The sequence below is a fragment of the Neolamprologus brichardi genome, unplaced genomic scaffold, assembly GCF_056152115.1.
Source record: "Neolamprologus brichardi isolate AB-2024 unplaced genomic scaffold, ASM5615211v1 NODE_ptg000008l+_length_2720982_cov_1, whole genome shotgun sequence".
Lineage (NCBI taxonomy): Eukaryota > Metazoa > Chordata > Actinopteri > Cichliformes > Cichlidae > Neolamprologus > Neolamprologus brichardi.
Genome location: NW_028270135.1, coordinates 1,731,076 through 1,754,746, shown reverse-complemented (window position 1 = coordinate 1,754,746; position 23,671 = coordinate 1,731,076). Strand labels below are relative to the sequence as shown.

Genomic DNA, 23,671 nt, shown 5'->3' with positions numbered 1-23,671 from the left:
GTTGATCAATGGTCATGAGAATTTGCATAATAATGATCAAGGAACTGACCTCACAGCTTGTAGCTGTTGTCCTGCTAGCGCAAGCTGTTAACTCTCAGAAACTTTTCCTCTGATTCAGGCTACGTCCACACTAGCCCGGATAGATTTGAAAACGGCGTTTTCGTCTGAAAATGCTCCGCGTCCACACTATCGTTTTCAGTTGTTTTCACAGAGTTGCCCACATTGAAATGGCCGAAAATGCTTACGTTCCAGTACTGCGCATGCGTGAAACACAAGACGATTTGACCTTCCTCATTTCTGTCTGCCGCCTATTTACTTTCCGGCTCTTTGAAACGTTGCGGCAAAGCACCGAGTTTTTTAAATGGACTAACAATAGTGATGTGCAATACCACTGATTTCCTTTCCGATCCGATACCAAGTAAAATTCAGGGTGGTATCGACGATACTGATCCGATACCGATATTCTGTACAAAAACGTAATGTTTCATTGTATTTCATAATACAATATATAATTGTATTATGTAACTGTAATAATAATATAATAATTAATAGCTTCATAATGATTACAGGGCATCAGACTACTTGTTCTTATTGCTTAATAATGCAGAATTATCATATGGAAATAAAAAACCTGAAGTTGTGCGCTATTTGAGCATGTTGCCTGTCTGCAGCACTAAAGGACTCTGCGAGAGACGTCTGTCTCGCCCTAGCAGCGCTTGTCCCTCTCATCTCCTCCTCTTCTGGTCACCTCAACATAAGCTCATCATATTCTGTGATATGATTTACTCTGAGGTGTTTGATGAGGTTAGTGGTTTTGCCACATGTATCGCAAACCGCGTCTTGGCTGTTTGTGGAGGTAAAATACGTCCACACATGACTCCAGTTACGCTCAGCAATTGTTGTGAGTGTGCACGCCAAGGGCTGCGACACATTTATACAGCCCTATTTCGCATATGACTATGAAAGGCGTAAGAGGAAGTAGTTCCTTCCAATTTAGACGATCCGAATGATATAGTTTCTTTGCACTGTGTTCCTGTTAATGAAAAACTACAAATTTTCCCAAAAGCACTAAAATATTGATATTTTAATATGAGAATCAATTCTAGAACATAAATTACTGGTATTGGAAGAATCAATATTTCAATATCAATCCGCACACCACTAACTAACAATGAGGTGGAATTGTTGCTGCGAGTAACACAAAAGTACAAACTTGCAAAAGCGAGTGAGTATTAAAGAATTTGAAGAAAAGCTATCTGGAGTACAAACTGAAATCTTTAATAGGGCTGTCAAAATTCAGAGCAAGGAAACAAAACAACTGCTGTATAATGCCCTATCTTAGTTTAATTGGTCACATGACTGCATCATATGAATAACATGTGTTTTAGAAAGTCTCTCCGTTTTCGCTGTCCACACTGCAGCGCGAAAGCACCGTTATCAAATGTATGTTTTCGAGAGCGTTTTGAAAACGTTGCATTGTCCATGAGCGAAAACGCCGTCTCAGTGTGGACGGGAGGCCAAAACGGAGAGAAAACGATGCGTTTTCAAACAAAAACACATTAGTGTGGACGTAGCCTCAGCTTTGGCTTTGGGTCTCCCAGACTTCTTCCTGTCAGAGTTTGCCCCAGTGAGGGCCTCGTGATGGTGAAGCAAACTGTACTCACTGACACACTGACTTTCTTTGCAAGTTTTGTAGGAAAGACCTACATTTTTAAGTGTTATGATGGTCTGTCTCTCTTCCATTGTTAATTGCCTTTTTCTCGCCATTTTTGTAGTAACACACTACTTTCTGCAGTACAATACTGTTCAACTGATGCTCACGTGGGTCTGGTACCTGTGTGTTTCAACACTGCTTTTATGCAGACAGAGGGGGTTGTAATTAATCTAGAAAATCTAAAAAATAATAGCTTTCAAGGCTTGATCAACCTTCATTGCTGCAGAACAGCTTTAAATTGTTAACCCATTTTGAACTTATCAATTCTGATAAGTACTTTTTTTTTTAGTTTTGGGTAATTTTACCTTTTTTTTTTTTTTTTTTTTACCTCTGGCAGTTCACCACTTACCTTTGTTCCATTTCAGGCTATTCATTGGACTTGAATGACTTGAACTGCAATAAAAAACTGGAAAAATTGGGTGTTCTAAAAGTTTTGACCATTGGTGTATTCTTGTTATGTCATTTTTTGTAAGTGTTTTTGTTGAATTCTTGTAAATCACTGAACAAAAATATAAATGCAACACTTTTGTTTTTGCTCCCATTTTTCATGAGCTGAACTTAAAGATCTGAAATATTTTCTACATACACAAAGGACCCATTACGATCAAATATTGTTCACAAATCTGTCTAAATCTTTGTTAGTGAGAACTTTTTTGCCGAGATAATCCATCCCACCTCACAGGTGTGGCATGTCAAGGTGCTGAATAGACAGCATGAATACTGCGTAGGTGTGCCTTAGACTACCCACAATAAAAGGTCACTCTGAATCAGGAATGGATCAGGATGTTTATCATTATTGGGACCCATTGTGGCTCAGAGTGGGGTCAATATTGGTCAGGTCACCAGGATAACGGAGCTTTTTAACCCTTTAAAACCGGTCGGAGCGGGCACGCTCTGTTTTGCGTAACTATTTTTAAATCCCGGTAGCTCTGCAACCACGTTAGCTAGCGCAATAATTTTTTTTGCATATGAAACCGGAGGAGTTGTACTTACATCTTATGCCATCAGCTTGTCCTAGGTCACAGTTTCCTTCCACATATAGCTTTGCAAAAACTGCATAAAAAGCACTTGCAGGAACAAAAACATAATATTCCAGAAACACGCTTTGCCGATCCGATCAGCTGTTCATAACACTTCCTACATGCGATAGTTCATCAGCGCAAACTTTTGCATGTCTGCCATTACCTGCCCGAAACCGGAAGTGACGTCATTTTCGCGGAAATGTAGTTTTTTTTTACCATCAAGGCCTCATGAGCCTATACTGGTGTTTTTAAAAGTTATGTTTGACTTTATGACTTTCTGTGTCGTTTCTGGGATGCTTAGGACTCATATTGCACTGCTGGAAATAGTTTATTTTGATGCATATGCTGCTTTTTTGCAAATTTGCATTATAATATTTATTTTTGTTTTTCCTGCAGTGTATAAAAATTGATGTATTTCAAAAATAAAACTATGAAGACACTTAAAATAAATTTCCTGTGGTGGGAAACTATTTTGTGTAACTTTTTTGTATTTACAGTTTTGAGGGATAAGCCTCTTAAATTTCTCTAACTAGAAATATATGTTAAAAAAGAAAAAAAATTGTAGTTTATTGCACTTTTTTGCAATTTATGTAATTACTATGCACTTAATGCATGTAATGGTTGTATTGATGTATAGCAACTTGAAATGCTCCCAAAAATGGCTCTACAACATGTAAAAATATAATATAAGCTCTGTCAGACTTGGTTCTATGGTAGGTCTTAAAGGGTTAACTGTGGGACATCACAGACATTAGTGCTGGTTCATAAATGCAATTCAACGACTTGAAGTAAGAACCTTCCTATCTGAGCTCTTCTGTTATATGGATGCATTTAACATTGAGTAGGAACGTTTGTAGGATTTTTTTTCACTGATGCTTTTAGTGCTTTTTTAGCTAATAGTAGTTTTCACTCTGAAATGGTGCCATAATCAATTGGAGCAGAACTCTAGATCACGCCCCCCTCCCCCCTTGCAGTGTTAACTCTGTCAGGATCACAAGTACTGAATGATTTTATTATTCTCACTGAGGGAGAGATTTAAAAAAAAAAAAGAATTTATCCGAGACAGGCACGTAAGACTCACAGTAATTGCAGTGCTTTTGCAATATGTTCTAAATTAGGCTGCAATTATTTGTAAACCTTTGCCAATATGTCTGGGATTGTAGTCAGACTGTGGGCTGCATGTGGAATCACCTGTGATTGAGTTAGATGGTGTTGGGTAGGCAACCATCCAGTGCAATCCCTGTTAATCTATCAATTTTTCCTAACTGCAAGGAATCAATGATCTATTTTAATAATAGAATTTGTCCTCAAATAGTACATGACAGATTTCAATTGCAAATTCTGCAAAATAATAAATAACTAAAGCTTAAAGCCATAAATTCTACATACGATTAACCTGTTTCTACTTTGGGCTCTCACTCACCAAAATGAACTGTAGCTGAAAGATGGTTTTTGTTTCCGTCTGACCTTGCACTAGAAATGTTTTATACTTACTACACTACTCTGTTTTCAAAGTATAATTTCTTTCATATCAATTTCAAATGTTTATGTTAAAGAGAATAACTGAGAATTAATCATGCTATAAGCCTGGCTCCTTTTTTCCTTTAACTGACACTCCTTTTATTCAAACATCAAAGCAGTTCACAGATGGATAACAAAACGAGTGACAAAGACAAAAGAATACAAAATGAGTCGAGGCGTTTTAAACAAGGAAGCAGGAAAGAAACAGTAAACATCACAGTAAAATAGCTGTGATGGGCCATGTGGGTAGTGGGTGGTGAAAATTATGACAGTCAGTGATTACATTTTAGTCCTTCAATCTGTAAATGCGGGTATGTGTTTTTGAAGTGACAAAAAAGAGGTACTGGCTGTAATATGACAACAAATGTCTTCTCAAATCTGTTAAGGAAGAGTAGAAAAATAATCTGCTAGTTAAGAGCTGGTGAAATCACTTGTAACATTTCTGTCTTTAAAGATTTGTCTTGGTAATAGACTGAAAACTGGAGGAGAAAAGAGATTGACTGAAAAACTAGACATAGGACAAGCTTGAAAAGGTCATATTTTTAACATATTAAATGACCTCTGCATTCCTGGTTTCCAAAAAGCAGTCACCAGTAAAATTGTGGCAGCTGAGTGAAGTGCAATAGATGTTTTAGATGTATTTGCACACAGCTAGTGCTTGAAGTCCATGTGGAAACATCAACAAATTCTCAAGTTTATCTTTGTGTGTACAAACCAGTGTATATAACTGGGTATTTGTACAAATATATGCATATGTTTTGTTTAGTTAAGTTACAACTAATAGTTAGCTAACTCGTATTGATTATTTTAACTTGTTCCTCTGTTTCTGATTTCTTTTCTTTTTTGTGGATTTTGTTTTGGAAACTGTTGTGCTGTCAGTCAGTCATTTGTTGGCATTTGTTATTTGTGGTCTCTGTTACTAAGCTAATGTTGAATGGATTTTCTTACTGTTTACATTGGGAGCTGTTTTGAGGCAAGCTAAAGCATGGAGTTTTCTCACTCATCCAACAGACTGACAGTGGCAACGTGAGAGTGGTCTGTCGCTAATGCTTGTTAAATAAAAATGAATAAAAAATGTTCAATACATGAAAAAGTTGTATAAAGTAAGTTTAATATCATTTATAAACATATAAATAAAGTTAACTGGGAAAATCAAATAGGAATTGTTTGGCACGTGGTATTTTTCTTTTGTGGTTCATTCCTCCTGTATCCATTTTTGAATAATATACAACTTAGCCAACACAACTATCAATAAGCTTTGAGTTTTAAGAGGACCTTGAACATTTCCTTTCTCTACTATAGAGACACTATTGGCTTGGTCTCCACATATCCCAGAGATGCCATTCATCTTGCTGTTCACTGACTATCAATGGTGGTGCCATAGAACCAGTTTTGGCTGTGATTTATATGAACTATTATCTTCCTGTACCTGGATGCTTTGCTCTGGAAATGGAGCTGAAGATGGGCAATCCTACCCAGAGAGCCTGCCCTCATCTAGATTAGATTGAAACTGCTAAATCTGCCAACACACTGGACAAACCAGAAAAACTGTCTCACTAAATTATAGACCACAATGTGCTTTAGTATCCAAGTTTAAATATTTCTTAATATTTTTTCACCATTAGATGGTTAAAAACAAACAAACAACCCCCCCATAATTATTCGACCTTAAAACGAGAACTGCCAAAGAGGGTATTTTGGACACACCTTCTCATTTAATGGCTTTTCTTTATTTTCATGACTATTTACATTGTAGATATCAAAACTATGAATGAATATGGAATTATGTAGTAAACAAAAATCATGTTTAATAATTTAGATTCTTCCAAATAGCCGCCCTTTGCTTTGATTACTGCTTCACACACTCTTCATTCTCTCCATGAGCTTCATGAGGTCGTCACCTGAAACAGTTTTCCAACAGTCTTGAAGGAGTTCCCAGAGATGCTGAGCACTCGTTGGTCCTTTTGCCTTCACTCTGCGCTCCATCTCATCCCAAACCATCTCCATTCTGTTTAGGTCAGGTGACTGTGGAGGCCAGGCCATGGTGCAGCACTCCATCACTCTCCTTGTTGGTGAAACAGCCCTTACACGGCCTGACGGTGTGTTTGGGGTCCTTGTCCTGTTGAAAAATAAATGAGGCTCCAACTAAACGCAAACTGGATGGGATGCTGTGGTAGCCATGCTGGTTCAGTGTGTCTTCAGTTTTAAATAAATCCCCATCAGTATCACCAGCACAGCACCCCCACACCATCACACCTCCTCCTCCATGCTTCACAGTGGGAGCCATGCATGTAGAGATCATCGTTCACCTTTTCTGTGTCGCACAAAGACACAGTGAGAGGAACCAAAGATCTCAAATTTGGACTAAGACCAAAGCACAGATTTCCACAGGTCTAATGTCCATCGTTCTGTTTCTTGGCCCAAACAAATCTCTTCTGCTTGTTGCTTTTCCTTAGTCGTAGTTTCTTAGCATCTGATTGACCATAAAGGCCTGATTCACACAGTCTCCTCTGAACAGCTGATGTAGAGATGTGTCTGCTACTGGAGCTCAGTGTGGCATTGATCTGGGCTCTAATATGAGCTGCTGTTAACTTGCAGTTTCTGAGGCTGGTGACTCGGATTAATTTATCCTCAGCAGCAGAGGGACTCTATTCTTCGTTTCCTGGTCTTCATTTCAGACCATTTCATCGTAGCACTTGACAGTTTTTGTGACTGCACTTGGGGACATCTTCAAAGTTTTATCAATTTTCTGGACTGACTGACCTTCAGTTCTTAAACTAATGCTGGACTGTTGCTTCTCTTAGCTGACTGGTTCTTGCCATAATATGAATTCTAATAGTTGTCAAATAGGGCTGTCAGCTGTGTACCAGAGTTCTGCACATCACAACTGATGGTCCCAAACTCATCAAGAAGGCAAGACATTGCACAAATGAACCCTGACAGGCACACCTGTGAAGTGAAAACCATTTCAGGTGACTGCATCATGAAGCTCATTGACAGAAGGCCGAGGGTTTGCAGGGTATGTCCAAACTTTTGACAGGTAGTGTATCTTACTTAGATAAAAGATGAGTAATTACTGCAGGGCCTTGGATGGGATGCTGAGGCAGGGCAGGCCAGAGAGTCCGGAGTATGGAGAACAAATCAGAGTGAAATTCGCAGCAGAATAGCCAAACTAGACAGTTTTAAGCCTGAGCAGTAAAGCTGAGGTGAAGCTTTAATCTGAGGCGGAGCAGAGTGGAAAGGCTGTAGATCTAGTGATGAAATGATAAACTCTGACTTTTCTATTTTTACAATATTAAAATGTGTTTATTGTGTTTTTATCGCCATTTGTGAGGTCAGTTTTAAAATGTAGCCAATCAGGAGTTTCCACTCCACTTCCAGCAGTGACCACTTTTTTTAACTGTCTTTTTTAGAACAACTAATTAAACTTTAGTGCAACTAGTTAAACTTCAATAATCTGCTTGGCTGAAGTTAAAGAACAACAAATTTCAGCCCCACTGTACCCTCTGCACAATTTCACAGTGGTGTCTAAAAAAAATAAGAAATCCCAGCAGCAAGCAGAAGACAGTGCTACATATGGTTTTGCTTTTACATCAAGAGCAACCCAAAACTCCATTATAGTTCATTGATATCATGAATTTCAGTGTGTGAAATGTTGTGAATGTATACCAACAGTGGCAGAGTCTGCTGAACTTTGGTGAATATGCCAAGAGGTTAAAGAAAGTACAAGCTATGAAAATAGCGCCAGATTGTTTGGGTGAATGAAGAGTCTCATTTCCAAATAAACTATTATATAAAGCATTATATCACCTGGCTCATGTAATATTTTGTTATATTTTATCTAATTACCTGACTTTATTGCAGTTGGTGATTTTATTTTTATTATAAACAATAATTTTATTTTACTGTAATGACCCAGACTTACTATCCTAAGCTGAAGGTTAAGAAAAGAAAAAGAAACTGGTGAATGCTGATGGCAGTAATTCAGGTTGAAGACTGAATATAGTCCTAAGTGTGTTTGTGTGTATGTGTGTGCATCTTCCGGAAGCAGAGAAGGATGCTCTCTGTGGTGGCAGGAGGTCAGAGCTTTGATGTGGCCGTGACTGGCAACACTCTCTGACTGTTTGAGCCAAACAGACGCAGTCACCCCATGGCCTCTGATCTCTACAAAGAACTGTCCTTACATCTGTCTATCTATCTATATATCTATCTATCTATCTATACAGTCTCCAACCATGTGCGCTCACAGACACACGCACACATACCTTGACATAAATCTGCCCTATCCCTCTCCTCCTAAACTGGCGTCCTTCCAGCTGGTCAGGATGGGAACATTGTGCAGATGGGCACAAAATCACCAATCTGACGGACGCCTCAGGTCTTTTCGTGGACGGGCTCTGCAGTGTAGTGATGTTCATTCTCCTGTCAAACTTCATAGTCGTCTCATCACTCTTCCTCTCCCTACAGCACTCTCTATTCTCTCCTTCCTGTTCATTGTGCCCCTCCTCATGCTCACCTTTACTGCGTCAATTTTCGTGATCCTCTTTCACTTCGATGACAGCTTTTGATTTTTAAAAATTCCTCAAATGCTCCTATTGGTGATCCCTGTTGATGAAATGAATACGAAGCAGACATATGACATTTGAAAGGATTTTTGATCTGATCTGGCTGTCCTTTGAAGCATTATTAGCATATGTCTCCGGGATCTTTACCAATGCCTGTTTTGCTTGATATTTTAATTTTTGTTTGCTTTTAGGGTGGCCTAAATATGTTAAATGGGAACTGGGTTCTGCTCACCTAATAAAGTTTGATCTTTTATTTATCAGTCAGGGTTTGGAAGCCCTCGAGTCCATCAAAAATCTTTGGGAAACACAAATTCATTTTCCTTCTTACTTGGTTCTATTTAATTTAATCTTCTTTGCAAGTCTTGCCAGAGTATCTAAACAAAATTCAATAAAAATGAAAATAACGGCTACATAAAAATATAATATACAAAAAGATATGAAAGTAACTGTGTGTGTCTGGCACGCCTCTCTTTCTCGCTGTCTATTTAATTCTCTCTAAATGAACTGTGTGTGTGTGTGTGTGATACAGGGGGGAAACTCTCACTTGCAGCCCTCAGCAGCAGTGATTGAAAGCAATAAAAGATGAGTCGCTGCTGCAGGCGGGTCATTCAGTGATTTTGTGGGAGTGTCTGATTGGAAGTAACAGGCTGCAGTTTAAGGTTAAATCTATGATACATCTTTATAGCTGTTTGGTGTGTCTTTTATCAATAGAAAAAAAAATTGTACTCTGTGGCCTGTAGCCTGAAGCTTCCTGTTGGAGTTGTCAGAAACAAGGCTTCCAGAATAAGTCTGTATAATGTGGCTGGAGTATATTAAAAAGAAGTCGGAATATGAAACAACAAGCTTTAGCTCCCAAAAACTCAGATAATGCTTAACCTCGAGTTTACATACAGAAGCAAGGTTAGCTAGCAGTTTAACCAAATGCTAAACATTCATAGTTTCAGACACTGGAAGAATATAGCCCTGAAATCAGCTGTTTTGCATTGTATTTATTCTTACACTTGTCCTGTTGGCCTATTGAATATGCAAACAAAGTAAAGATTGTAGAAAATAATCTTGATGCAAACCTAACTCTATGCTATATATATAAATATATATATATATGTATGTATGTGTGCGTGTGTGTGTGTGTGTGTGTGTGTGTGTGTGTGTGTGTGTGTGTATGTGTATATGTATATATATATATATTTGTAATATTCTTATCCACTGTCATAGTTTCTGAATTTACGAGATATATCTTATGTTCATATATACCTTGAGTCAGTCAGGACGCAGCCTGCTAAAGATACCCAGTGTACGACAAGCTATCTGACTTTACTTAACAAAGGAAGCACAATCAAGAATTCTGTGTATTCATAGTGGACCAGTTCCAGGAAGAGTATAATGAGTTTTTGTATAAGGTTGTATAAAGATTTACCATCATTCAATGTTAAAGCCAGTCCTGAGTTTTATAAATTTTCCAAGAATTTCTCTGCATGTTGGATTTTTAGTGCTTATAAGAGCCTGTTTAAGAGAACTGAAAAATACTGATTCTTAACAATTGGCTATTTGTCTTCTCAGTTGATCCTTATACTTGTTTGTCCTCTGTATTCTATGTGGTATTTTAGTGGGGCAGAGCAGCAATGGAAGATTGAAAGATTGTATACGTTGTACACTCTGAAAATATCAGTAATTGTAAATGATCCCTAATGATCTGGGGATGTTCACAAAGGAAGAGACTAGCAGAGATGCCAGTGTGAGAACATGGCTAGAATTCTGCAACTAGTAGCAATGACGCTTGTACTAACCAACAGTGATCCGAAGTCAGTGAGTCCCATTTAAAAATTAAAGAGGCTGAAGTTGATATAACATCCTTGACAATGTCAGTGAAGTGACTGCTGCAGAATTGTGGATCATCACTACACAATAAAGTCTCCCAGTTAACTGATGCTAATGCTTCTGCTACATTTTGTCACTGACTTCTTGGTATAAATTCATAAAAGGATCTCCTATTAGATGAACTTTGGAAGTGATTCTTAACCCGTGATTTTATACGTTTTCTAGAAAATAATATAAAATTGTGGTCTGAAATACCAGTGATAAAATTATAAGATTTAATAATTCGCTCAGGCTTATTACTGAAAACCAGATCTATTTTAGTTTTAGAGTGTCTCGTTATTCTTGTGGGTTGTTCAATGTGTTGAGTAAAGTTCAAAGTCTCCATTATGTCCTTGAGTGTTTTTCTGTCCTTTTCACAGTCCCAGTTGACATTAAAATCAATTATTTCATTAGACTTATTATTTATAGTATGATATTTAAGTAATATCTGTAGTTGTTCATAAAAAATATTCTTTGCGGAAGGAGGGCGATATAAACAGATCAACGTAAATGACATTTCTTAATACACCAAAGAAACACATGACAAGCAACAGGGGTGGGAGACAGCCGAATTAGACAGCACATCCGGGCCTGCAGCATATGCGCTGGTCCTTGATCCACCATCAGCATCGGAAGGGAATAAGCGTCGAAGGCGTTTGGAGGGGGATGGGGGACATCTGCACGTGTATATATGTCTGTGTGCGTGTGTGTGTATATATATATATTAGGGGTGCAACGATACACAAAATTCACGGTTCGGTTCAGTTCGATAATTTGGTGTCACGGTTCGATATTTTTTCGATACAAAAAAAATGTTAATGCCTTTTTATTAATTTGTCATTTATTAAATTTTCACGGCACATTCTGCACCACATCTCTGTGCGTTCATCATTTGTTTGAAGCCAGCTCACCTCCTGCAACCACTTTTCTGAGAATACGCGCTTCTTTTGTGGTTCGGACTCCTCCTGACATTTCTTTGGAGGTGGAGGAACACCAAAGTAATTGCTTAAAGGAGCTTCTTCGACATCTTTAAGAGTTCTAAACAAATGTCTGTCCTCCTCCAGAAAATCTTATGTATGCAAACACGCGTTGCATCTTGTGTGCGTTTTTTATTTTGACAGCGAATGCGCACCTGCGGACCACTTTTGTGCAGCCCTGGTTATTTAGCTCGTCATATTGCAGCCACAGAAATTCTTTTGTCCATGAAACCATAAAGCTGCACTTTCTTTTTGCCTTATAGTCTGATTTGTCATAACGTTTCCGTTTTGTGGTAAGCTTTTCTTTGGCTGTCACTTCTTCACCCTGACCTGTCTTATTTGGCTCAGCAGAACTAAAATATATATCCTGCTGCTTTTACACACGCATTCACATAACGCTCAGCGATTCTCTGCGCGATCAACCTCTCACATGTTTAAGCTTGCTGCAGGAGATTTCACTTGTCATGTTTGCATAGTAAGCTAACGATTGATAAGACGATGTCAGAGGAATTGGTGCGCAAATTATCATCACTCACCAATCAGTGCTGTCGCTCTCTATACACAGTTCGCGCGATTGCAAAGTGAAAGCAAAAAACAAGCGCAAATTCAAACGCGATTTCAATATGTCACATATTGACAGTGGCTCACCGATGCCAATGACATAATTACCCAGCTACATTTCCGAAAGAATGCAAAAGCATTCACATATATTTTTCCTTCCTACGATAGGCCGACGGGCAGGGCAGGGCAGCCCGACTGGAAAAATCGCTAGCCCGACGATGTCGGCGTAAATGTGCAGTCATATTCGTTGTGTTCCCACTAGTGCTGTCAGCGTTAATCTGAAATGAGGTTAACGCCACAACACGGCAAATCTCCGTTAACGAGCTACCGCGGATCGCCCCGTGCGTGGGGCTGGACGGCCAACACGTTAACGAGCTAATTGCGCTAACACACTAGTTCCCACCCATGTAATTGAGCATTGCTGGCACATCCAACATACTGTTTTACTTTAGTCCATGATGCGCTTACCTTCAGGGTCATACGTCACATGAAAACCAAAATAGTTCCAAACGCCAGATCTGAATGAGGGTGGGGGAGGTTCAATTTGCCATGTTGCAACGAGAGCTTAACTTCTGTCTGCTAGCTTGCCCTGCAGTGAATCTGTGTTTGACTACTCCGCCTAGGCTGCACTGTCGAGCGCAGATCCACTGAGCGCTCAACACAGACAGCACCGTCAGAAGGAAAGTTGATAAAATAAATTAAAAATGTTGTATTGTTCGATACATATGCGTACCGAACCGAAAGCACTGTATCGAACGGTTCAATATCGATACGAGTATCGTTGCACCCCTAATATATATATATGTCTGTGTGCGTGTGTGTGTGTGTCCAGAGTTCAGCTGAGACAGTGTCCTTCGCCCTGCCAGGCTAAGTAAACAGTCTTCCAGCCAACCCAGGTGGCCTTGCATAGAATGGGAAGAACAGTCTAAACACAGTCGTTATCAGGGTGTTGTTGTTCAGCTCCAGCCTTGAGACCACAGCTGGCGCCAAAGGGGTATCCACATGAAGTGATGATGGTTTTTACTTTAGTGCGAACAACTCATATGAATTTCAAAGCTGTTCTAACAGTCCGACACTGGTCTCTCAATCTCCCGTTGGAGAGCCGTGAGCTTCTCCATGATGTTATCAAACTTACGCTCCGTGATGTTGTCATTTTTGTGCTCAAAGAGCAGATTCTGAGAACTCACGACCGCAGTGAGCTTCTCCAAGATGTGATCCAGTTTGCACTCAGAGTTCTTATTCTGAGTATTCACGGCAGCCGTAAGCTTCTCCAAGATCTTATCCGTGCTGCACTCAATGAGCCCATTTTGAGAAACTCACGCCTCGTCCCATCATTTCAATCCCATCAGGCAGTCTTGTGGGGGTTTGAACAGCCGGTTCCGCTTTCTTAATTCTTCGATAAGTCAGGGCCAAGCCAAGCCAACCATATCTTCAGCACTCAGGCTCACCCGAGCCCAGACTTCTCGTTGAGAAAGGGGTGTCAATTGCATTCAGGGACCAGTCGATCAAATCCATAATTCCTCTTTTAGGTTTTAGAGAACAGACTGTGAGAGAGTGTTCCAGGGAAAAGTAATACAAAAAACACGAGACTAGACAAGGACATGAGGCTAAGCAGGGAAGATAAGGGAGGGGAGGAGAGGAGAAAAGTGCGACTGCCTTCGTCAAGAGCAAGATCTTGTCTAGCCGCTGACAGTGGCTACATCTTCGTGCTAGACCTCAGTGCAGAGACTGCTGACTACAATATAATACTACAGAGATTAAAACACAGCATTGGTATCAGCAATACAACAATTCATTTCATCTCTGAAAACTCCTTTAGCCATCAACTAAGCCATTAGCTGATCTAGAACACTGCAGCATGAGTGCTTGGCACTGACAGCAGCCCATAGAGCAGGGCGATATGGCCAAAAATATTTATCACGATATATATTTGAAAATTTGCGATAACGATATAACTGACGATATAATTGATGCGAGACAAAATACAACTCCACAACTTTACTAGCACAAAAAAAACCCATCCATTTCTTTTCACTTAAACAAGCAGCTGTTTTTTATGTGCATTAAAGCTATATAAAAATATAACAGTGCAAATGCAAATTCCTTGCTGAAAGTTTAACCAAAAGGCATTTCCAGTAGAAATGGGCTGACATATCCTGAGCATAACCATGTATAATATCCACTGAAGTTAAAAAGAGGTGCTTTGCAACATTAAACTGCAGTGTGCCAAATAAAAAAAGTCAAATACGTATTTTTCGGACCATAAGGTGCACGGGATTATAAGACACATTAAGCAAAACAAAGCAGTCAGATAAATCAAACTTTAATCATGTCACTGTGTACAAGGTGGACTCACGCGCTGGACTCCGGGGATTGATGCAAACAAGAGAATTTATTAATGAACAATGTCCAATGAGTGTATATACAAAAGGTGAGAGGGGCAGGGCTCCAGGGGAAATCCAGGTGAACACTCTGGTCTCTCTCCAAACAATCCAAACACGAATCCGCTCGAACACTCTTCACTCAGGGAACACCAGGGAAAACAGTCCAGAAGGTCTGCACACAAAGAAACGCTCGTTAGATTCCAACGCAACTACATGGAAAAACACTTACTAGACGCTCGACTTTCACTGACGCGATTCTCACAACGATCCAGCAAAGAACAGCCGTTGCTTCCTGGCTTAAAAGCCATCCACACTGATGAGACACAGGTGTTTCCTCCTCCGAGGACGTGAACCCATAATGAGTTCCGCCCTGGCGAGAGAGAGTGATAGAGAGAAAAAGAGACAGAGTGAACTAGAGTGATAGAGAGAAACAGCTGATCAGCGACCAGCTGAACCTCCAGGCCGTGACAATTCAACTCATTCTTCTTGCTTCTTCCACTTCTGTACCATTGATTCATTAATGCTGTATTCTATCACAGCTGCTCTATTCCCATGTTGTTGCAGTATATTAATGACTAACCTCGTATTGTGGATGGACAGTGTTGGGAAGGTTACTTTTAAAATGTATTCCATTACAGAATACAGAATACATGCCCCAAAATGTATTCTGTAACGTATTCCGTTACGTTACTCAATGAGAGTAACGTATTCTAAATACTTTGGATTACTTAATATATTATCATGCTGTTTACAACTACATGAATGTACTATTGCTGTGATTTATTACTGTAACTGAAGGTCCGCGGCTCCGAACCGTAGTACGTAGTAAAGGGACCTCTGGCTAATACGGTGGGTTCTGTGTCGGGCTCGTAGCCGAAAACTAGCTTTACTTTGTTGTTTGGGTCAACTTTGCTAGCGAGAGACAGAGAGAGGCGTTGAAAGGCTGCTCCAACGGAACTTATTGTTTTTGGAGGAAAACATGAACACGGTGTACAGTCGAGTCTTAATAGCTTACTTACAACTGGGCTCGTCAGGCACTCTTCTTGGCTGCAGTGGTTATTATTATATTTACATGCTTCCAGCTCCCGTTTCTGCTCGATGACAGCTCGTACTTTTCCTTTTTCTCCCTCCCTCGCTCACAGACACATAACGTGTATGGCAGTCCATTCTCCCTGCAGCACGGACTACACTGCCTATGATGCTACATTCTTTAGAGCTATACCTGTAGCATTCTGCCTATTAGCTTAGCACAACAACAACAGGCGCTCTCTCACCCAGGAAACAGGCAGAGAGAGGGCGTCACCCTGTAACCATGGCAACCGTAACGCTCCCGCCTGGAACAACAGAACGTAGCTGTCAAACAAAACCCAAACAGGCCTGACCCGCCACAATATGAAACAGGGAAGTACCGCCGTGTAATCCATTTATTTCAACAAGGTAACTGTATTCTAAATACCACCTTTTTTTTTTTTAAACGGTAACTGTAACGGAATACAGTTACTCATATTTTGTATTTTAAATACGTAACGGCGGTACATGTATTCCGTTACTCCCCAACACTGTGGATGGATTATCTCAGTTGTTCTCCTGAATAAAGTTTGGCCCGTTTACAGCATCCTGCCATGCGATTGTATTTGTCTCTCACCATCAGGAAACCTCACGTTAACTTTTATCGAGTGGAAAAGTGTTAGCGTTCATCCTGCAGCTTCACTGTTTATGTTATGCTAACATAGCTGTGTCGCTAGCGATCACATAGCACATCATTATAAACCAGCTAGCCCAACTTCAGTAACCCTACAAATGTCACTGCTGTTTAGTTTTCTGTCTTCATTTATGTTGGAAGTGATAGCAGAGCTGTACGTTTTAATTTTTTCAGAAATCTCTCAGTCAAAACATGCTATATCATGTTTAGGTAACTAGCGAAACTAGCGAGCTAATGTCCGCTAACTTCCTGCTAACTTCTAACTCCGTTAAACTTCATAAATCCTGTTTTCACGGATGTCTGGATGTTAAACGTAATTGTTACACCTGGTAAAGCAGCAACGCTGATCGTTTTATTAAAGATGAAAGAATTTAGACAGTTTTTAACTCTCAGTGATGCTGCAGTGTTCACTTGACTTTGGGACCTGAAGAAGACGGAGTTTAGGACCCATATTACTCCCAGATTTACGAGCACCTTAGTCTGACAAATATGTCAATAACGACGGCCCACTTGCATGTTATACAAAAAAATGTGCTTTGGTGGGTATCTGACGGACAAACACCAAATCACTTCCACATCACTGAAGTTGCACCATTGCCATGTGCGTATGAAAACAAAGGCACTGTGCATGCATGTTTTACCCATATTCTATCGCGATATTTTATTTTCTTATCATTGCCTAACATTATACCGGTATTACCGTGAACGGTATAAAATGGCCCAGCCCTAGCAGCCCATTCATTCATTTTCATGACCGACACTGTACTACCCAATCAAATCTCTTAACATGACCAGACTCTCCCCTACCTTTGCTGTTTACTTACATGACTAGTAGAGAAAGCTTATTGTGGAAGAAGTTAAAGACGAGCTGAAAAGATGAGAGAAAACAATGAAAATAAACTACAAATGGATGCAGCAAAATGTGTCGATTCAACTGACATGTTAGCTGTTGGGGCTGCTGCACCGTGAACAATAGTACCAGCAGGCCTCCTGTGCAACGGTGATGAAGAGACAAGGAAGGTGAAATTTAAATGGTTAAAAAATAGATATAGGGACATGAATGAATGAATGGCTACTTTTATTGTCAAGCCACTGCTAATAACTAAAGTGTAGCTTTTAATTATTGTCACATGCCACAGTGCAACACAGAAATAACTCAACAACAACTGTGCCAACCTGATTAAAACCTGTCCAAACTCTATGAGAGATATACATGTGTATAATATGTGTATGCATGATATACATAAAGGTAAGTGTCTGTCTGTATATATATTTACTTATGTATATATATATATATATATATATACATAAGTATGTATATACTTATGTATATATACATAAATATATATATATATATATATATATATATATATATATATGTATGTATATGTATTTGTATATACATATATTTACATATATTTGTATGTACCCCGCCTTTCGCCCTATGTCGCTGGGATAGGCTCCAGCGCCCCCCGCGACCCTGAAAAGGATAAGCGGAAGCGAATGGATGGATGGATGGATGGATATCATCAGTGTAGAAATTAATTTTGTGTTCTAATACAGAGGATTGACACCTTTAGATATTGAAATTTTGGCATACTCCGGTGGCTCGTGGTTTGATGAAAATTGCAAATTATAAGTGTGAAAGTGGGCGTTCTTGTATGGTCCCTCTCTGAAGGGTAAAATATTGCAATATGAACCCATTAGTAGTGACTGTGGCCTCGTCCAATGAATGAATAACCTTCCACAACGAAATCTGAGAAAAATCATGAAAAGGAAGAACCAGTTACCTTTGTCAAAGGCTTTTTCTGCATCTAGTGACATTACTAGTCCTTTTGTTTTGCAGCACTGTGACAGGATAATGAGATTGAGTAGCCTAGTATTTAGGCAGAGAAATCCAGTTTGCTCATTATGAATTGTTGAGAGAAATACTGCTTCTAACCTAGATGCAAATGCCGTAACTTTAATGTTGTTGTTAATTGATGACAGAGCCACGGAGCTAGATGGCAAAACAGGGTCTTTAACTGGTTAGTGATCATTTTGTTGCAGCTGCGTTCTGAAGAAATGTTTGCTGGTGCCTTGCCATTAGGCATCTGGCTTAATGTGGTATAACTCATTAGTTTAGGTGTGTTTAAGAGATCTGTATCTTTAACTTCAACTTATTTCATTTATTTACAGGGAAATTGTTGAATTTTTCTGTAGTGCGTTTCAGCAGAATATGGTAATAGCTAAAACAGGTATTTCTTGTGGTGATTATGTGAATTGCCCAGTCGGTTGTTATGAGGGATTTTTACCCATCAGCTGTAAAATACCCCTGCAAAAGGGGTATTGTTGTCACCCTGCCAGGTGGGTGGGGTGAGCAGCGTGGACACCCAAGTTTGTGTATGTGACAACTAGAGAACAAAGCAACGTAGGAGTTTGGAATTGATACCATAGGTGTATCTACTAAAAAATGTCAGACAAGTTTGAATGTCACTGAGTTCAACCTCAAGGTCAAAGTCAGAGGTCAAATGTTTCTGAAAATCTTGTGAATGTGATAATTTGAGAATAAGACGAAATAGGATTTTCAACTTGATACCATAGGCATATCTACTAGGAGGCTTTTGGTACACCTGACTGCTGCCATTGTTTTTCTATATCTATTTTGGAATTTTTTTTTGATTTATTATGTTGTAGTTTTGCATTTTGTTATTCTTCTCCATATTTGTTTGGATTTTTTGTGTTTTTTTCTCTCAGTACTGATTTTTTTCCCATTTCTTCTTGTAAAAGTGTGAAAAATGTGTGATTTTTCCACTACCTACCACTAAAAGGGAGATGTATTAGTAAAACCATTTGTTCACATAAAGTTTGCCCACTTTTTCATCATAAATCTGTCAAATTCAGAGTCCATTAAGACGGAGGTATTAAATCACCATGTGTTTTAATAATTGGGAGTATAGGTGTTGGATCGCTAACAATAATAGGACAATGGTTTTTGAATAATAGTGTTACTTGTGAGATCTGTTGAAGAAAGTAATTATTGCACTGGAGAATAAAGGCATCATTCAATTCCAACAGTGAAATCATGCATATATTGCTTTATTATTTTGGGATATTGGCAAATGCTTTACATTTACTGATTTATTGGAGCGTTATATTAAAGGGTGTAAGACAATATTAAAGGGAAAAAAACGATAATCATTACTAGAAACGTACAGATTGACGATTGTAAAAAGATTATCTAAAGTGTCGGCCGGAATTACAGCATATCGACATTTTGAATCTATTAGTGTGGTGTTCAGAGTAAACAATAGCCTTTTATGAAGCCTCCGTTTCATGTAACAAGCTGAAAAGATCAAAATAAGCCTAAAAGATGTGTTCTTTCAGAGGCTCTATCCCATAGGAGGAGTATCTCTGCCTTTTATTTTGGAACAGTATCCAGAATTGTTATTCTTTTTGCCAGTGAACAAATAACACATACATTTAAAGAAGCTAGAATTAGTGGCTGAATAAGAAGAAATAAAATGTGTCCATATGCAGCATGAAATCCATATGAACCCTATAATTTATAAATATCTGTGATAAAGGTTTTACTTTCATATGAGGAGCAGTTGTTTATGTGTTGTGACTGCCATGGGCTGAACTCTGGGGCTAAAGCTATAGGGATGTTGACAAAGGATAATCAGGCGTGTGGTGTGAATAACCCTTGTAGTCCAGGAAACCTAGGTTTAGGCTGGACAACAGAAGGCAATGGTAAACAAACAGAACAGAGAACTAAGGCAAACTGAGAGTTTAAATACACGCAGACACATTGAAGGCTGGGGAACTAAACACACCTAAAGAAAAGTTAGGATAACAAGACAAGACATAGAAGTACCAAAATAAAACAGGAAGTAGCGATGTGGGGAATCATGTGACAAAGGAAAGTCGGCAGCAAGAGGGAGCTTGGAGAGATTCAGAATAACCAAAACAAGAATACCAAAATATAAGTCTAACAACTAACAGAAACAGCAATACAAAAGCAACAACAACAAAGGAGTAAACACAGAATCATTAATAAGATCATAAAGAGAAAATATGGGATGTTGTCAAAACTGGGCTCTCTAACCATCAAACCTAAAAATACAGTTAAAGAGTGACTGCTGTTAATTTTGCAGCAAATTTTTATGTAGTCGTTTTACCTATAATTTAGACTTCTAAATTCTTTTAGCTTTAGTCGACTATCATAAGATTTTAAGCAGCAGTTTATCCAGCTGACGAAAATATAAAGTGTAAACAATTTGTTGTGTTTTTACCAGTGAGAGTTGCTCTACATGGGTTACAAAGTGTCTCATTTTCCTTGACATCAAATGGAAAATGTGTCCATATGTTCACTCTTGTCTTCCTATGTGCTGACATTTTGTCTCATTTTCATGAGAAACCGGGAGGATGGGAGATAGCGGTACCATTTCCAAAAAGCACCTCAGTTGTGCATCTCTAACATTACTGCATGCAGATTACTTCTGATTGGACTGCTTCAAAACCCGCCTGGCCTTTCTACATAATGTAATTAGTTCTTATTGGCTCTTGTCTCTCCAGGATTTTTTCTTTTTGTTTTTATTCACTGACAAAAGTTTCAGCAGATTTCATCAAAGTTTTTGTCCTCATGTAAATGTAGCGTAAATGTAGCTTTCCGTGAAATAAATGTGAAGTTTTGACTCTGTTTGTGTAAATAGATTTGTGCTTAAATGTAAATCTGGCTAAAATAAAGTTGATAAAAATGTTATTTCTTTTGTGTTGATATCAAAAGCTCTCAGACGTAATATCTTTGCTCATGACTATTACCTACCTACTACTTGCCTACCTCGTTGTTCACATACAGCGCCAACAGAGTGCATCGCTTATAAATTAGTTTAAATGTATTCCACCAGTATGACCAGATGAATTGCTTACAGAAATAATGAAGAACCACACAAAATAATGTTTTTAGCTATTGATCTCTGTCTGTCCAAACGGGGACGTGCCCAGTAGATATCAGTGGGTGGGTTTCAATCACTCAGACTTTCTGCAACGAGGATGATGATAGACTGACAGACACTTCATAGCTTCTGAAGGATTCTAAAGGAGACTGTTGGTCTGTGCCATAAATTATGGATAAAGAATGCCAGTGTGTATGGTCGTTGTGTGTTTGTGTATGTGTTTGTGTATGGTGGTGGTGCTGGGGCCACAGCCTTCCTGGTTGAAATCTGGCCAGAATTGCCATCAACAAGTAACACAAGTCTTCCTGCTTAAAGTTTCAAAGAGAGCCTGTAATTTCCAAGCACACATGAGTCAACGAGAGCTCAGATGTTTATTAATAACATGAATTCACAGATTGTTTCTGAACGCTTATTGTGATCGGATTCAACCAGGGTGCGATGACCAAATGCCAAAACGATCTTCAGATTCCTCTGTGCCTTCAAGCATTAATTCACTTATATGTGTCCTTCTGGACAACTATTAACTTTCATTCAGATAAAAGGGACATACTCTGGCCTTTGGTGTACACGGCTAGTCTGCTAGTTGGTGATTAACGAACCACTTCCATCTCCAGCACTATGAACTCTGGCCTGGACTTAATTAAAACTCAGCCATTGACCACAATCATAAATTACTTTCCACAACCTGTGACACTTTCAAAATAAAAAGGACTCATTGGTTTCTTGCCAATTAATAATTCACAAATGAAATGGAATGAAAGCCTGAGGCAGGGGTACTGTAAGAGTTTGTATCCTGTGTTTTGAAAAAGGCTGACAGCACTGTCGCTGAACAAGAGGGATTACTCGAGCTGGTGGTGACTGCTGGGTGATTGATGACCGTTATCTGCTCTGTTTGTGTTCTGCAGGTAGCTGTTGTCATCACAGTGTCACTGCACTGCTCCTGCCCAGTCTGATCCTTGACCTGAGCAGCTGATTCCCAGTAGGAGGGAGAAGCCCTGCAACAATATCTCTACTCCATCATCTCTGGCTCTGTTTACATGTGTGTCAGTCTGAGGATGGAGGCCTTTCTCAGCATACCTCCAGTCTGCGCCTCTTATGAAATCATCACTGTTCTCACTAGTGTTTCCTTTTTTTTCTTCTTTTTTTTTTTAATGCAGCAGCTGTTTGCTGTAATCTGAAAGTTAAGTCCCAAATGCAAATTTAGTGATCGCATCAGAGGCACAAGCTGGGCGTTTCCTGTATTAAATGTAACGGGTAATGCTCTGTCCTGCAAACTTTCAGCCACAAACACTAAATCAGATGAAGGAGAAGCTTCAGAGTGACACTGTCTTCAGCTGCTGTATATTGTACGCTTCCTTCCTCGCATTTTTACTGAAATGAACTTCGTATTTATTAGCTTGGAGTGTAATTATTATCATTAATAATCACTATTATATTACAGTGTTTGTTGATATTGGTAAATACTGTTTGAATATATATACCTTCCAAAATAAAAGTCTAAGTTCAGCAGCAAGCAACATGTTATGAGATGAGTCTTGCTTATTTATGCATCTTTATATTCTTTATCATGACTTTAAGATGGTCTAAAGTTGGCAGGGGTGGACGCTGCCCACTTAGAAATACATTTTGCCCCCACACCTACAGAAAATACACAAAGTTCGCATTTTAAACTTCTTTAGCTGCTTAGCAACCCACCTCTCCTCCAGCATCTGACCCCATCATTGGCATATCCATTGTCAAATTGATGCTGCCCTGTGCTGTCTTGCTGCTCCTATTTTTCACTTATCCACATAGAGGGGAGAGGAGGTCCCTGTACAGCCTGTATCAGTTACTGTAATTGATTTAAAAACACTCTCTATTTCTTTGAAATGTGTCTGTACATTCTTCTAGGGTCTTTAACTTACAATATAAAGCACCTTGAGGTGACTTTTGTTGTGATTGGGTGCTTTAAAAATAAAATGTGATTAAATTATCTCCTAGGAGCTGCTGTTACAAAATAGTACGTGTTTTTCATTAACAGGGCATCTATTGATGCATTTTTGACAGAGTCACTGATGCAGCTGGTTTAAAAACAACGTGTCCTTTGGCGCCCAGTGTTGAGGCATAAGTGAGCTGGATCTGTCACTCCCAACTTGTCATTTTGTAATTACTTAGATTACTATTGTAAAGGGCATTTTTTACTTTTATGAACTTTATGACAATATACTATAATGACAGCTGGGATAGGCTCCAGCGCCCCCCGCGACCCTGAAAAGGATAAGCGGAAGCGAATGGATGGATACTATAATTATTTTGCTTATATCATACACACCTGTTTCTGTGGTAAATTATTTGATAAATGAATTCATCATGAAATTCAACCTTAAACCAAATTATCATCCAAACAGTGGCAGGAACAGGAGTAGTGTAACTCACAGTACAAGTGTTTGGT

At 39.1% G+C, this 23,671-nt stretch overlaps 1 protein-coding gene across 2 annotated transcripts in view; it reads left to right on the top strand.

Annotated features, from left to right (window-relative positions):
- Positions 1–22,757, top strand: part of tsnare1 (T-SNARE Domain Containing 1) — a 250,202-nt gene extending 227,445 nt beyond the window's left edge. For both annotated transcript variants that reach the window (XM_087837141.1, XM_035913745.2), the window contains one exon: positions 22,146–22,757. In XM_087837141.1, the coding sequence (XP_087693267.1) occupies positions 22,146–22,193 (48 nt within the window). In that variant the 3' untranslated portion in view covers positions 22,194–22,757. The remainder of the gene's footprint in view (positions 1–22,145) is intronic.
- The last annotated feature ends 914 nt before the right edge of the window (positions 22,758–23,671 follow it).